This window comes from Narcine bancroftii, chromosome 4 (assembly GCF_036971445.1).
Source record: "Narcine bancroftii isolate sNarBan1 chromosome 4, sNarBan1.hap1, whole genome shotgun sequence".
NCBI classification, from domain to species: Eukaryota; Metazoa; Chordata; class Chondrichthyes; order Torpediniformes; family Narcinidae; genus Narcine; species Narcine bancroftii.
In genome coordinates, this window is record NC_091472.1 from 1321597 (window position 1) to 1338402 (window position 16806).

General features: G+C 51.9%; 1 protein-coding gene across 2 annotated transcripts in view; it reads left to right on the forward strand.

Annotated features, from left to right (window-relative positions):
* Positions 1-13740, forward strand: part of gpn1 (GPN-loop GTPase 1) — a 30980-nt gene extending 17240 nt beyond the window's left edge. The window contains exons 9-14 of one of the 2 annotated variants that reach the window (XM_069930598.1): positions 534-680; positions 4791-4873; positions 5921-5960; positions 6884-6980; positions 12223-12336; positions 12912-13740. In XM_069930598.1, coding sequence (XP_069786699.1) covers positions 534-680; positions 4791-4873; positions 5921-5960; positions 6884-6980; positions 12223-12336; positions 12912-12997 — 567 coding nt within the window. In that variant the 3' untranslated portion in view covers positions 12998-13740. The remainder of the gene's footprint in view (positions 1-533; positions 681-4790; positions 4874-5920; positions 5961-6883; positions 6981-12222; positions 12337-12911) is intronic. The other variant, XM_069930599.1, reaches the window with a different exon arrangement.
* Positions 13741-16806: the final 3066 nt, after the last annotated feature.

Genomic DNA, 16806 nt, shown 5'->3' on the forward strand with positions numbered 1-16806 from the left:
ATTTACATCAGTAAGTTGTTTGCATTTCCATGTTCTCTTGTGGAGTTATCTGCTGCATTAAAGCTTAATGAAAACCTATGAAAAACCCAAATGCACCACACTCATTGGTTGTTCCTCCATTCTGCTAGTCACATCCTCAGTACTCGAATGGATAATTCCAACCTGATTTTCCTTTCATAAGTCTGTGTTGATCAGGCTGGTTTTCATCCTTTTGCTCTTACAATGTGGTCCACATGGTGTATTGACCACTTCAGGAGGCAGGTAGGATTGATCAGGGAGGTGAGTCTAGCGTTGCAGAGAGACCAGACTTGGTGAGGACGAACATTTCCACCACGACAGGTCACCTTTCCTGGAAGTTATTTCATTCCAGAGTTGCAAGATGGGATTTGAACCATTGTCTGGATTCTTAGGGATTCTGGGTTGCTCCTTTAGTGACGAACCAAAGTGTCCTGATCATAGGGCTGGTTTTGGTGATCCTCAGGCCCAAGAATGCCCAGCGTTGGTGACAGGCTTGTGACGTGCTGTTTTTGCAGACTGACATTGTGGACCATGGTTTTGCTGTGGAGTGGATGACTGATTTTGAAACTTTTCAAGATGCGTTGAACCAAGAGACGACTTTTGCCAGTAATCTGACTCGCTCCCTGAGCCTCGTCCTGGATGAATTCTACAGCAGCCTTCGGGTAACTCTCAGCATGTTCATTGTTGCTTCTGTTTCCTCGTCAAGTTCCAGAGTTAAAGTGAGCTGGATCTGTAATTGTTGGAGGCAGGCTTCCTCAAGCTGAGATCCGACAAACAGAAAGAGGAGCAGAGGACAGAGTAGATTCAATAGGATCTAAAATGTTTCTCTAAAATCCCCCATGCTCCCTCCCCTGCCCCTCCTTCCCTGCTCCTCCCTCTCTCCCCGCCCTACCCTCCCTCCCCGCCCCTCCCTCCCTTCCCTCCCCTTCCTTCCTAATCCATGCATTCTAGATCCATCCTTCTCCATATTTAAGTTGAAACTAATGGTATTATGATCACTGGATCCAAAATGTTCCCATACACATACTTTTGTCACCTGTCCTGTCTCGTTCCCTAATAGGAGATCCAGTATTACCCTCTCTCTAGTTGGTCCTTCTATATACTGATTTAGAGAACTTTCCTGAACACATTTGACAAACTCCAAGCCGTCCAGCCCTTTTACAGTCTGGGAGTCCCAGCCAATACGTGGGAAGTTAAATCCCCTACGATCACAACCTTGTGTTTCCTGAAACCGTCTGCTATCTCCCTACAGATTAGCTCCTCCAATTCTTGTTGATTATTGGGTGGTCTATAAATACAACCCCGTGGTCATACCTTCCCCATTCCTCAGCTCCAACCATGTACCCTTGGTAAATGAGCCCTCTGGTTTGTCCTGCCTGAGCCCAGCTGTGATATTTTCTCTGACATGAAATGCCATTCTTACCTCTATTACATCTAAAGCAACGGAAGCTTTGAACACTGAGCTGCCCGTCCTGCCCCTCCTGTAACCAAGTTTCACTAATGACCACAATGTCATAATTCTACGTGCCAACCCATGCTCTAAGCTTGTCTGCCTTTCCTACAATACTCCTTGCATTGAAATAGATGCACCTGAGTATATTTCCACCATGTTCACCCGTTGACTCTAGCGGTGTATGTAATTTTCATGTCATCTCCACTCCTCTATCTGCTCTGATTCCCCTCCCCTGTAAATCTAGTTTAAACCCACCGGATCAATATTAACAAACCTTCCCACAATGATATTAGTCCCCTCCTATTCAGATGTAAACCGTCCTGTCAGAACCAGTCCCACCTTCCCTGGAAGAGCCAAATGATCCAGAAACCTGAAGCCCTCCCTCCTGCACCAGGTCTTCAGCCACGTGTTGAGCTGCATCATCCTCCTATTTGTCACCTCACCAGCACATGGCTTGGGGTAGAAATCCTGAGATCACTACCCGGGAGGGTCCTGTCCTTCAATCTAGCCCCTAACTCCTTGAACTCTCCTTACAGGACCTCCTCACCCTTCCTACCCACATCATTGGTCTCTTCATGGACCATGACATCTGAGTGCTCACCCTCCCTCCTGAGAATGCTGTGAACTCGATCTGAGATAACTCGCACCCTGGGACCAGGGAGGCAACAGACCATCCAGGATACTCAATCTCTCCCACAGAACCTTTTATCTGTCCCCCTAGCTATGGAATCTCCCATCACTACAGCTTACCTATTCTCCTCCTGTCCCTTCTTAGCCAGAGAACCAGACTCTGTGCCAGAGACCTGATCTCTGTGACGTCCCTGATAATTCATTCCCACCTCCCCGCCAACTGTATCCAAAATGGTATACTTGTTGCTGAGGGGAACAGCCACAGGGGTGCCCTGCACTGCCTGCCTGCTCCCTTTCCCATTCCTGACTGGCACCCATCTACCCTCCTCCTGCCTCTTTGGTGCGATGGTGTCCCCGTAACTCTTGTCTTTTACCCCCTCTGCCTCCTGAATGATCCGGAGTTCATCCGACTCCACCTCCACTTCCTTAAATCGGCTTGTCAGGAGCTGTAGCTGGATGTACTTTGTGCAGGTGAAGTGGTCGGGGATATTGCTGGCTTCCCTGATGACCTCTATTTTGCAAGAGGAGCATTCCCCTGCCTTGGCTGCCATTCCCATTGTCTATGACTAGTTATCTGAAAAACCTGCCTTTACCTGTGCCTACCTGTTGAATCTTTTTTGTTCCTTGAATTGGATGGCCCTTTCTGACTTCAACTCTGACTCTCGCTCGCCCCTTGCCTGCCCTTGCCGAACCTGTTGAGCCAAAGCCTAACCACTCTGTCTCTGCCCACTCCAATGATGAACACTCCCTCCTTGTCTTCATCAGTAGAACTCGATTGCCCAATCCTGATGTGAACCTTGATGGAGACACATCAACACCTCCACTTTCTAAGCTGCCTGAGGAGATGTGGCATGTCGTTGAATACTCCAGTCAAGTTTATCATCATCTGATTGCACAGGTGCAACGCGATGAAACAGCGTTCTCTGGTCCTCGGTGCAAAGCACATAGACACGCACCCAGACATGACACACGTACGTACGGACAAACAATACATATACAGGACAAGTATTCATCTATACAAATAAATATTTCTTTATGAATATGGGAGTTTCGAGGGGTCAGTGTGAGCAGTTCCTTTAGTCGTTCAGCATTCTCACTGCTCGTGGGAAAAAGCTGTTCCTCAGCCTGGTGGTGCTGGCTCTGATCCTCCTGGATCTCTTCCCTGACGGGAGCAGCTGAAAGGTGCTGTGTGCAGGGTGGAAGGGGTCCTCAGTGATTTTGTGCACCCTCTTCAGATAACAATCCTGGAAGATCATCTCAATGGTGGGGGGGTGGTAGACTCCAGCAATCCTCTCTGCCACCTTTATGGCCCTGTGGTCTACCAATCTTCCACAGGTGCACTGTGGAAAGGATACTGCCTGGTTTGGTAATTTGAATGCCCTGGAACACAGAAGAGTTCAGAAGGTAGCAAATGCAGCCAGGTCCATCACAGGCTCCGACATCCCACACAAGACAGACTTCCATGTGCAGCTCTGCATCAAGAGGGCAGCCTTCATCATAAAGGACCTCCATTACCCTGGTCACATCCTCTCACTGTGACATTCGGGCAAGAGGTACAGAAGCCTGAAGACCAACACCTCTCAGTTCAAAACAGTTTCTTTCCAACAGAGGTCATGATTTCTGAACTTACCCTTGTAACACTGCCCAGAGACTTCACGAGGATAACTGAATATTTATTCTTTGTGTGCTATATTTATGGTCTCTTTTTAGTTACCTATACTGCAGTTTTATTACTGCTGCAGTAAGTAGGACTTTATATATAGCAATAAACCCGCTACCATGATTGGAGTTCTACAGCACAGAAAACTGCCCTTCTGCCCATCTGTTCCATGTCGAGCGAGCTAGTCCCATTTGTCTGTGTTTGGCCCATATTCCTCGAGTCTAAAGCTTCCCTACCCATGTGAGTGGAACATTCCAGTTGTCCTCATCCCTTCCTACTTCACTTGGCAACACGTGTGACAACATCAGAGGAATAGCAGCATGTGGTGGTCCTCCCCTACTCCTGCTACGTTGACAAGACTCAATCATAAAGGGGAATGGTGGAAAGGTACTACATGGCTGTGGAGCCAGAGCTGTGAGAGGACTGAAATGACCCAAACAGATGGATGAGGAGACCACTCTCTCCCTCTGTTGCCCTTACCAAGCCCTTAACAGGGAAACGTGCTATGACCATGCAACACTGCAGCACAGTACAGGGCCATCAGCCCTTGAGGTTATGCCATACTCTATATGCCTACCAGAAAAACCTAACTAAACCCTCCCTACCCCGAAACCCTCTATTTTTCTTCCATCCAGGAGTCTGCCTAAGAGTTTCTTAAATCCCCCCAATGTTCCAGCCTCCACCACCATCCCTGGGAACACATTCCAAGCCCCCACTCTGTAAAGAAAAACGTACCCCTGACGTCTCCCCTAAACTTCCCTCCCTTCACTTTGTGCACACATCCTTTGATGTTTGCTATTCCTGCCTTGCTATTCCTGCTGGCTGTCCACCCTATCTTTGCCTCTCCGAATCTTGTCTCCTCTCACCCTCCTTTGCTCCCAACAGCCCTCGCTCTGTGGGCTGGGACATGTTCCTTGAGTTGGCTGTGTTGCACATTAGGTGCGATGTGAGGTTGGGCCAATATGGGATTTGTGCCCATGCAGAACTGCTTTTGCCTTGAACTACTCTGACCCCATTTGTTTCTGTCAGGTGGTTGGGGTATCGGCGGTGGAGGGCACGGGAATGGACCACTTCCTGCGGCAGGTCTCTGAGGCAGCAGCTGAGTATGAAATGTGAGCCTGATCCCACAAGCTTGGTGGGGGTAGGACAGACGGGTGGGGCGGTGGTGGGAGTGGGACAGAGGGGTTGGGCAGAGGCACTGTTCCCTCTTCGGTGTGTGTGCACGCACACATTTTGCAACCAGCGCACAAAGGCAATGAATTGCACACAAAAGGTTAGTGACCTAGAATAAGGTAGTCATTAATAATTATACCTATTGAAAAGAATCTCTTGGCTAACTGTTTTTGTGAACGAGTTAAAACCACATTTGCACATCACTAAAGTACGACACCACCTTCCCTGTCCTGGTTTGTATTGCGGCCGCCCAGCTGCAGCCATGTGTGGTAGACAGTGTTCATATCGGAAAGTTCACAAAGATCTGTTTCAAATTCTGTAGATAGCTTACTGAGTTTTTAACTGAAAAAAATATCGATTCACTTTGTTGAATTCAAAAGAAGCGAAGGGCGTGAAGCATTAAAGAATTGCGTTTGAAGTTGAAAGGCTGAACAAAATAGTAGAAACTGCTACAGTGAAAGCTCACGAGGTCACGAACGTTCAGCTGCGAGAAATATTTATGATTTGGAAACGAGGGGTACACAGGAAAAACCTTTGTACAATATAAGATTTTTGCACACACTACTTAAAATTAGAGGGAACATTGGGCGGAGGGGTGCGACGGGGCGAGGGTGGGGTGGAGAGCTGTGGCAGGGTGGAGCAGGGGCATGGCATAGGTTGAGCTGGGGGTCTGATGGAGTGGGGGTGGAATGGAGGAGTGGAGTTGTGGGAGTGACACGTGCGACAGGGTTGGAATGGGACAGGAGTGGGGATGGGGTGGGGGCATGGCACAGGTTGGGCATGGGGGGAGCGACGGGGTTGGAGTGGGGGCATGGCACAGGTTGGGCTGGGGGGAGTGACGGGGTTGGGGTGGGGGCATGGCACAGGTTGGGCTGGGGGGAGCGACGGGGTTGGGGTGGGGGCATGGCACAGGTTGGGCATGGGCGAGTGACTGAGGGGTGCGACAGGCTGTGCCTAATTTGAGTTTGTTCCCCCGCCCCCTGCAGTGAATACCGCCCACATTACTTGAAGACGCAGCAACAGCTGGTGAGTGAGTGAGTCTGGTGGCTTCTCCCCACCTTCCGCTACTCAGGACTGGAACACAGTAGGGCCCACCCACCCACCCCACCTTCTGCAGCTACGCAGACAGGGACACTGACCCACTTCCGCCTTGGGGGCCGACATTGTCTCCGGCTGTTCTCCCAGTGTGATGAAGCTTTCTGCTTCCACTTTCTTTCCAGCTATGGATTCCAGACCCCAGCCATCTCTGCGAGGTGTCTCGCCTCCCTTGCCTAGTCCTACACATTGTGGGTGGTGTTGTCAGTCTGGCTTTTACCATGCCAGCAACACGGGTTGGAATCCACCGCCGTCTGTAAAGCACTTGTATGTTGCCCAGCTGGGTTTTCTCCTGGTTTTCTGGTTTCCTCCCAAGATGAACGGGATTGAGGTTAATTGGCCATGTAGGTGTATTTGGGATGTGTGGGATTGTGGGCTGTAAGGACCAGTTACTGGGCCGCATGCATTTTTTAAATGTACAAATCCATGACCCCATATTACTGAATTATGCCAAGGGAAAGAATCCTCCCAGTTCACCCTGAGTAGATCCCTCATAATGTTACACCCCCTAAACAAATGATCCCTTAATCTGGCTGAACCCATGAAGTTCTCCCAGCCCAGATCTTCTGTCCACATAACCATCATTCTCCATCTGTGGGTGTGTTCTCACAAATTCAACGTGTCTGCATCCTCTGCGCGCTGGTGTAACGTCTGTAATGCACCATGCCTTTTAACTTCCTGTCCCCCTCACCCCCATCCCCTTCCTCGTCCCCCATCCTCTACCTCGCATCCCCACCCCTGCATTGTACCCACCTTCTCACCCCCACCTTCTGCCTCTTGCCCGCATCCACCTCCTCGTGCTCGGACCCCCGCCCCCACCTCACCCCCATGCCGGGACTCTGTTTGTACCACAGGCCGACAGGGAGGCGAAGAAGCGAGAGGAACAGCTGGAACATCTGCAGAGAGACATGGGAGATTTTGCCATGGACACCAGCTCCATTCCAGCCAAAGGTAAGTCAGAGTGGTCACTCGAGGTTGCTTGGGTGGGAGCTTTGGGGAATGAAGACACGAGGTGCAGGAGAAGATTTTTTGGCCCTTCAGATCTATTCTCTGGTGCAGGATTAGGTGACCTGGTACTTTGAATGATCACAAGATATAGATGCAGGGGTTGGCCAATTGGCCCCTTGGGTCTGCTCCACTATTCTAATCAGGAGCTGATCCACCCTCCCACTCAGCCACACCCCCGGCCTTCTCCCCGTAACCCTTGATGCCCTGACTAATCAAATGCCTGTCAATCTCTGGCTTAAACACACCCAATGACCCCTTCCACAACTGCCTGTGGCTACAAGTTCCACAGACTCACCCACCCCCGCCCCCAACTAAAGGCATTTCTCTTCATCTCTGTTTTAAATTGATGCCCTTTAACCCTGAAGTTCTGCCCTCTTGTCCTACACTCCCCAACTGTGGGAATATCCTTGCCATATTGACTTTGTCCAGGCCTTTCAGCATTTGAAATGTGTCTATGAGGTTTCCCCCTGCCACCCCCCCGCCCAAATCCTCTATATTCCAACGTGTACAGTCCAAGAGCTGACAAACTTGGCCACTTACATTTTTAGAATTCCTATTCCTTTGATACCCAGAAAAATTCCTCTGATGTCCAGATTAATGAGTGTTTGGAGATGGTGTAGCGGCAGCTACGCTGCTACTGAAAGAACACGCAACCAGACAGGTTGAGCTGAGTGAGCAGAAAAAACTGGTTTATTACTGGCTGCCAGGCTGGACTTGTACTCCCAACCTGGACCTGGCTGAGAATCGCACTGGCGGCCGCCAACGTGACTCAGGCGTCACGTGGTCCCCCAGCGCGGGGTTCTGAGCCTGGTGCTGAGAAGAAGGGGAAAACCCCGATGGCGCCATTTTGGCCGGCTGCTCCACCGCGTGGATCACAAGCAGGGCCAGTTCACCTGCCTATTGGCATGCCGCCACACAGCGCCCCCCCCCCCCCCCCCCTAGAACAGGTGCCAATGTCCTTTTTAGCTGGGCGGCCTTGCTCCTTGGGCTGGGCCATAATCACTGGTTCGGTGGGGTCGAGGTGATCTGGCTTCAGCCTGTCCACAGTAAACAGCCCCCACCTGCCGCCGATGTCCAACGTGAACGTAGACCCTGAATGCTGGACAACCCTGTATGGCCCCTTGTAAGGTCTCTGCAGAGATGCCATGGGTGGGCCCCGCTGAATAAAAATGTACTCTGCGGAGTGCAGCTCGCTGGGGACGTAAGATGGCCGTGTGCCACGTCTGGGCGGTGGTGGGGGTGCGAAGGAGTCCAAATGGGCCCGGAGGTGGGGAAGTAGCTCATGTGGCGACCGCTGGGGGTTGTAAGGCACGTTGATGAACTCACTGGGCAGTACCAGCGGTACGCCCTAGACCAGCTCAGCTGATGATGTCTGCAGATCCTCCTTGGGCGTGGAGTGGATGCCCAGGAGCATCCAAGTCGGGAACGGTGAGTCGGGCCATGACGCTTGACCAGCCCACTGGCCTGCGGGTGATAGGCCATGGTGCAGAGTAGCTCTATCCCCAACCTGTTGGCAAGCTGTTCCCAGAGCCCCGATCGCTGGTGAGGTGATTCGGAATGCCGAACCAGGCGACCCAACCATGCAACAGCGCTTGGGAGCAGGAGTCTGTGGAGGCGTCTGATATCGGGATCAGCTCGGGCCAACAAGTGGTGTGCTCTACCACTGTGAACAGATAAGGGTTTCCCCGGGAAATTGGTAAGGGCCCAACTATGTCCATGTGAATGTGGCTGAACTGTTCCCGGACATGGTCAAACTCTTACACGGGTGCCCTGGTGTGCCTGTGCACCTTGGACATCTGGGAATGGGGGCATGTTCTGGCCCAGCCCGCGATCTGCTTCTGCAGCCCATGCAAGTTCTGCCACCATACGGACTGTGGACCTGATGGACAGATGCAAAAGGTCGTGAATGTGATGGTAGACTTTCCTGCGCCACTGCTGGGGTGCCCATGGAGACATCACACAGGACGGTGCCTTCGCCGCCAGGAGTCGGGAGGTCCCAGAACCGTAGGCCCGTGATAGCAGTCCTGAAGGCTCGCGTCTCCTTGTCGGACTTCTGGTCCAAGGCAAGCTGGTAGAAGTTGAGGCCGGGTGTCAGCACACAGATGGCCGGTCGTGAGAGTGGATCGGTGACCACGTTGCCCTTCCCCGCCTTGTGCCAAATGTCAGTGGTAAATTCCAACACAAAGGAGAGGTGACACTGTTGGTGGGCCGGCCAGGGATCCTTTGCCATCGCGAACGCCTCAGTGGGGTTTATGGTCAGTGAAGAAGGTAAAAGTCCTCCCCTCCAAGAAATAGCGGAAATGCCTCAGTGCCAGGTACAGCCCAGTAACTCATGGTTGAAGGCGCTAAACTTGCACTCTGGTGGGCGGAGAAGCCAGCTGAAGAATGCCAGCGGCTCCCATTGTCCATTCACCTGCTGCTCCAGGATGGCGCCGATGGCTGTGGCAGAGGCATCAACGGAGAGCGCCATATGCAGGTTGGTGTGTGGGTGGGCAAGCATGGTAGCCTTCGCGAGGGTGTCCTTGGTAGCCTCAAATGCACTGCAGGCCTCTGGGGACCAGGTGAGCATTTTGTGCTTAACTGTGATTAGGGCGAATAGCAGCTGCATGATGCGCGCGGCTCCTGGGATGAATCGTTTATAGAAGTTGACCATACCCACGAACTCCTGCAGCCCCTTGAGGTTGTCTGGGCGTAGGAACTCCTTGATAGCGGCGACCTTTTTAGCGGAGGGCGTGGCTCCTTCGGCCGTGATGGTATGGCCCAGGAACTGCACGGACTATTTCCCGAACTGGCACTTGGCTGCGTTGATGGTGAGGCCGAAGTTGGCCAGCTGGGAGAAGAGGGCGCGCAGGTGGGCCTTTTGTTGCACCCAATCCCTGCTGGCAACGAGGATGTCGTCCAAGTAAATGAAGACGAAATTCAGGTCCCTGCCCACTGAGTCCATGAGGCGCTGGAAGGTCTGAGCGGCGTTCTTTAGCCCGAACGGCATGCGAAGGAATTCGAACAAGCCAAAGGGGGTGATGATGGCTGTCTTGGGTATGTCCTCAGGGAGCACCGGGATTTGGTGATACCCGCGCACCAGGTCAACCTTGAAGAAAATCCTCGCACCATGCAGGTTGGCCGTAAAGTCCTGGATGTGAGGGATGGGGTAACGGTCAGGAACTGTCACCTTGTTGAGCTGTCGATAGTCTCTGCAGGGGCGCCAGCCGCTGGAGGCTTTCGGGACCAGGTGGAGCAGCGAGGCCCACGGACTGTCGGAGCGCCGAATAATCCCCAGCTCCAGCAGATGCAAAAACTCTTTCTTCGCCACCTGGAGCTTGTTCGCCACCTGGAGCTTGTCAGGCAGGAGCCGGCGTGCCTTGGCGTGAACCAGTGGACTCTTGGTGTGGATGTGGTGGAACACCCCATGGCGCGTTGAGGCAGCGGAGAACTGTGGCCTGAGGAGGGCTGGGAACTTGTCCAGGATTTGCTGGAACTCGACTCTCGATGTGCTGATCATGGCCATCTGTGGCTGCTCTGTGCGGGAGGCATCGAGGGAAATGGCCTGGAAAGTCCGGGCATCTACCAGGCGCCTATCTTGAATGTTCACCAGGAGGCCGTGGGCAAGGAGGAAGTCAGCACCCAGGATGGCGGTTTGAAAGGACGAGACAGTGAACTACCATGAGAACTTTCACCAGCTGATCTGGAAGTGGACGGTCTTATGTCCATAAGTCTGGATCTCCGTTGCGTTGGCCGCACGGAGGGGAAGTCCTCAAGGGTTCCTGGACTCGATGGCGAGGCTGATCTGGCCCCCAGTGTCGATGAGGAAGCACTGGCTGCTGACCGAATCCTGCAGGTAGAGGAGGCTGTCTCCTTGGCCAGCCGCCGCAGCCATTAACAGCAGCCAGCCTGTTCATTTCCCTGGAGCGAGCAGGGCTGACGACACTTCCAAGCCTTGGCTCCCCAGCGCTGGTGGTAGAAGCAGACGCCTGGAATGGATGCCATGCCCCTGGTTATGCTCTTGGTGGCCCCTGCAGTGGCAGAGTATTCCACTACAGCGCGAGGGGCAGACTTGGCGTGATCATGCCCATGCCTCATGATCTGCTGGACCACTGAGCCCTCCGGGAATCGCTCGAGCCATAGCACTTGGGCCTCGGGTCGGTAAAGCTCTCTTGGGTCAGTAACGGCTGGATATCATCGGGCAGATGGTCGAGGAAAATTCGCTCAAAGAGTGGGCAGTTGGTGTGATCACCCATGTGTGTGAGCATCTCGTCCATCAGCTCCACCGGGGACCTGTCCCCCAAGGCATCGAGGTGCAACATCCAAGCGGCATGCTGACGCCTGAATAGTCAGGTGAGGATTTGTCTTCGGCGGGTGGGTGCTGAACGAGGTGCAGCACATGTTTGGTGGTGGCCTGGTCCAGGGCGGCGACCACATGGTAGAATTTGGTCGTTTCGGACGAAATCTGGTGGAGGTGAACCTGACCCTCCGTGTGGTCTCTGTCTCCTGAACCCATAAGTCAGGCAACTTGACGGCTATAGCACTGATCCCAGGTTCACTCATGTTGGGATCAAAGACGTTTGAACCTGTTGGGGTCACCAATTGTAGCGGCAGCTACACTGATACTGAAAGAACACACAACCAGACGGATTGAGCTCAATGAGCAGAAAAGAATGGTTTATGGCTGGCTGCTGGGCTAGACTTATACTCCCAGCCTGGACCTGGCTGAGACCCGCGGTGGGTGGCGCTGATGTCACTCAGGCATCACGTGATCCCCCAGCGCGGGCTTCTGAGCCTGGTGCTGAGAAGAAGGGGAAACCCCCCCCCCCCCCCGACGGCGCCATTTCGGCCAGCTGCGGATTACAAGCGGGGCCGGTTCGTCTGCCTAGTGGCAAGCTGCCACAATGGTTTTTTTAAATTAAGTTTTTAAAAATTTAACATGCAGCACGGTAACAGGTCCTTTCGGCCCATGAGCCTGTGCCACCCAATTAACCTGCACCCGTGATACATTTTGAAGGGTGAGAGAGACTGGAGTCCACGGGGAAAACCATGCAGACATGAGGAGAGAGTAGAAACTCCTTACAGACAGCACAGGTCCTGATAGCTGGTGCTATAACAGCGTTGCACTAACCGCAATACTAATCGTGGCATCCCACGTGGCATCGATGTGGCTTCCTTTATGATCCACTGTGGATTCACCCTCCAGCAGACACAGAGCAAGAGATGGAACCTGGACCGTCTAGCCTGATCCTGACCCGTGGAATCGTTGATGAGGAGGATGACGAAGTAGATTCCGACACTGATGACACGGATTATCGAAGTAAGTGGCACATGGTTGAGATTTGTGGAGGCGGGAGCCCTTTGGTAATGGGCAAGGGCAGTGGGGTCATGAACTGAGGCCCAGGGTTGCTGGGACGGGAAATACATCCAGAACATCCCTATGTTTTGCACAGGATAGGACAGGTTTATGGTGGGGAGGGGTGGAATGGGCCTGTACACTGGTGGGGGGGGATCCGTGTGTTTCACTGTCCTTGGGTGGGGGGAGTGGGGAGTTGACCATGTGGTCTCGCTGTCGGGGGTGGGGGGGTAGGAAGTTGACCATATGTGCTCACTGACCTAGTGGCAGGGAACCTTGTGCGCTCTCTGTTCTGGAGGTGGGATGGTGTGGAACTGCGCCCTGTCTCAGGGGGTTCAGGACAGGACTGCGCCATCTCAGGGTGGGATGGGACAGGATTGCGCCCTGTTTGGAGGTGGGACGGGAAGGGATTGCGCACTCTCTGGGGATGCGTGAGATGGGACTGCACACAGTTTGGGGGTAAGTAGTGTGGGGCTGCGCCCTCCGGAGGTGGGCTGTGTGTGCTGTGTTGTGTCATTATTTCCTTGTTTCTTGGGCAGAAGCGGAGGAGCAGGAGGAGGAACCAGCTTTCCAACGATACCTGGAGCAGAGAAAGCGTACAAATCACCTCGCTGTCAAAGAGTGATCTTGGGCACTGACACATTGGGGAAAGGTGTGGCCAATTCCTGGCGAGTTACTTCATGCCAGTGTTTGGACCCTCCAAACTCAGCAGCCTGGCTGGCTGAAAGCAGTCAAAAGTGGGGACTCTTTGCAGAACGTTGTGTGGACGGAGGAGGTGTTTGAAGCAGAGAGGAGGGCTGCAGTCTCCCATTCTTGGAGTGGGAACTACTTGCTTCCACCTGAACAGTTGCTGTAATTTTCACACATCATGGATTTTTGGTATTTATTGAATTTAAAAAAAAGCTTATTCTCATAAAATCTAGTGAAGTAACTGGAGCTAGATTGTGCTGGGGTTGTATTGCTGAGTGTGAGGATTGCATGTAGGTGCTGTGGAGCAGGGTGATTTGCTGAAGGAGTGGAACAAGTTGTTCCTTATGACAGGCTGAAGACTAGGCTAATTTGGCCACCGATGAAGTGAATCCCCTCGGGCATATGTGAGAGAGGAGTCGAGGGGCATGAGACCTCCTTGGTGGATAAAATAGAGACTATAAGATATAGGAACAGAAGTAGACCATTTGGCCCATCGAGTCCTCCCCACCATTCCATCCTGAGCTGATCTATTTTCCCACAGCCCCTCTCCCCTACCTTCTCATAACCTTTAATACCCTGACTATTCACATGTTTTAAATACACCCATGAGGTTCACCACTCTCTGGCTAAAAAAATTTCTCTGCATCTCTGTATTAAATGGGTGCCCTTCAATCCTGACGATGTGCCCTCCTGTTTTTTGAATATTTTATTGATGATTTTCCAGACTTGAACTCAGTTTTCAACATTGTCCATGTCAGTGTTTACAAATCAACACTGACTACATCTTTTCCATATCAATTCTATACAGATTTCTCCCCCACTCCCTCGACACAAAACACTTCAACACTTAACTAACCAAAAGCACACAGGACACTAAAGGTACTCTCAACATAGGTGTAAATCATATGTCAGGGTATTGTAGGTTTGTCACGGTGTGGCGGCCCCAGCTCAGGTTAATTTCTTGACTTTACCTGGTTGGAATGAGATGGACTCCCCGCCTCTTCCCACCCCCCACACACACAGTTGAGGAACCGGGAAAGGTCCTTACAATGCTTCTTACAACCGTGCTCCTATAAAATTTAAGTATGGTTTGCCAGATTTTTGGAAAGTATAATACCTTCCCCTTAAGTTATAGGTGATCTTATCCAGGGAAACACAACCTTGCATCTCCTTGCTCCAGCGCGCAACGCTCAGGCAAGAGTCGGACTTCCAGGTAACTGCTAGGCACTTCCTGGCCACTGCCATTACAGATTGAATTTGGAATTTGGACAGCTTCATTGTGAGTCTTAAGCCCATTATGCTACCCAACAGGAACAGCTTGGGGTCCTGTGGGAATTCCTCACCTATAATTTTCGCTAGGGCTTGGCTTAATTCCACCCAAAAGGGTCTCACCATGGCACATGTCCAGGTCATGTGCACAAAGGTTTCTGTCTCAATGCCACATCTGAAATATTAATCTGATAGTTCTGGTTTAGATCTGTTCATTCTTTGTGGTGTCAGGTACAGCTAGTGTAGAAAATTGCATTGCACCAGCCTGTACTGCGCATTGATGACTGCGATCATGGTGGTCCGACACAAGTCGGGCCAGCACCGCTCACCAATTCCTCAGTCTGACTCCCATCTCTCATGATTTGTGAAGGACTCGTTTTGGGTCCTTCCACGGAGCAAGAAATATATTGCTGAAATGAATTTCTATGTGTTCCCCCTTTGTATCATGGTCTCTATGTCACTGCACTCTGGTAGGGCCAAGGTTGGACCTAATTTGTCCCATAGAAAAGATCTTATCTGAAGGTTGCAGTGGAATGTCTTATTTGATAAATAGTACTTCTGCCTGAGTTGTTTGAATCCCATTAGTTGCCCCCACTCGTAACAATCCTCTACACACCTGATGCCATTTTTCGATGCCAGCTGTCCAGGATCTTGTTACCTATCTTCAATGGTAAAATCTATTTGGAGTCGGGGTGCTTTTAGGGACAGCCCCACTTTGATTCCTAAATATTGGTTCTTTGGCTTGGCTTCGCGGACGAAGATTTATGGAGGGGGTAAAAAGTCCACGTCAGCTGCAGGCTCGTTTGTGGCTGACAAGTCCGATGCGGGACAGGCAGACACGATTGCAGCGGTTGCAAGGGAAAATTGGTTGGTTGGGGTTGGGTGTTGGGTTTTTCCTCCTTTGCCTTTTGTCAGTGAGGTGGGCTCTGCGGTCTTCTTCAAAGGAGGTTGCTGCCCGCCAAACTGTGAGGCGCCAAGATGCACGGTTTGAGGCATTATCAGCCCACTGGCGGTGGTCAATGTGGCAGGCACCAAGAGATTTCTTTAGGCAGTCCTTGTACCTTTTCTTTGGTGCACCTCTGTCACGGTGGCCAGTGGAGAGCTCGCCATATAACACGATCTTGGGAAGGCGATGGTCCTCCATTCTGGAGACGTGACCCACCCAGCGCAGCTGGATCTTCAGCAGCGTGGTCTCGATGCTGTCGACCTCTGCCATCTCGAGTACTTCGACGTTAGGGATGAAAGCGCTCCAATGGATGTTGAGGATGGAGCGGAGACAACGCTGGTGGAAGCGTTCTAGGAGCCGTAGGTGGTGCCGGTAGAGGACCCATGATTCGGAGCCGAACAGGAGTGTGGGTATGACAACGGCTCTGTATACGCTTATCTTTGTGAGGTTTTTCAGTTGGTTGTTTTTCCAGACTCTTTTGTGTAGTCTTCCAAAGGCGCTATTTGCCTTGGCGAGTCTGTTGTCTATCTCATTGTCGATCCTTGCATCTGATGAAATGGTGCAGCCGAGATAGGTAAACTGGTTGACCGTTTTGAGTTTTGTGTGCCCGATGGAGATGTGGGGGGGGCTGGTAGTCATGGTGGGGAGCTGGCTGATGGAGGTTAATATTGGTTAATGTTATTCTAAATGTGGATAATCTGTTTTAGTATAGGGCTGTCTATTTGCCCAGATAACATTTTGGTGTCCCATTTGTAGATAAAGTCTTCTGCCACCTTCTTGCCCACCAAGTGCAAACCAATTTATGCTCAGGATAAGAATCAAAGACTTGTTGATCCAAACCAAGGTGTTTATTAACTAAAAGACTGGAGCAGATCACAAATAGGTCGACCAGTCCAGAATGACCTGGTCTGGCTCGGAGCAATCTTTTAAGACCTGCCAGTAGGTGTATCTATGCTCTCAACCCAATCACAGTCATCCTACACTACCATCTGTACATATTGGTGATAGAATCTGTACTATCACATTCACCCCTTCTTTGAGAACTGACCCCAGGATGGATGGAGGTTAGGGGTTGTACTGGTCAGGGGGCCTGACCATCCAGCATGACCGCCGTGGTGCTGGGAATGGGGTTGCTGGAGTCGTGTCGCTGACAGGCCTGTAGGGTGTGGCCACTGCTTCGCTCAATTCCCCAACGGCGTTGTCGACAGTCTGGCCTGAGCTGGTGGGGTGGTGCTGGTCCCTCTGTTCAAGCACATGACCTGGGGGAGAAGGAATAGGGGGAGGTTGGGTTAAAGGCACTGTTGCGCCTGATCCGGCTTGGGCTAGGTCCCTTACTGAGACTGTCCTCCTGCCTCTCCGGGGACTCAACGTAGGCATAATGTGGGTTTGCATGGAGCAGAGTCACTAGGTCAACCAAGGGGTCGTTCTTAGAGTATCATGAGCCATACCGATATAGTCGTACCTGACTCAGATTTCCTTGGGAAAGAGAACATCCTTTCATGGGGGATGGCATTGGTCACGGTGCATAG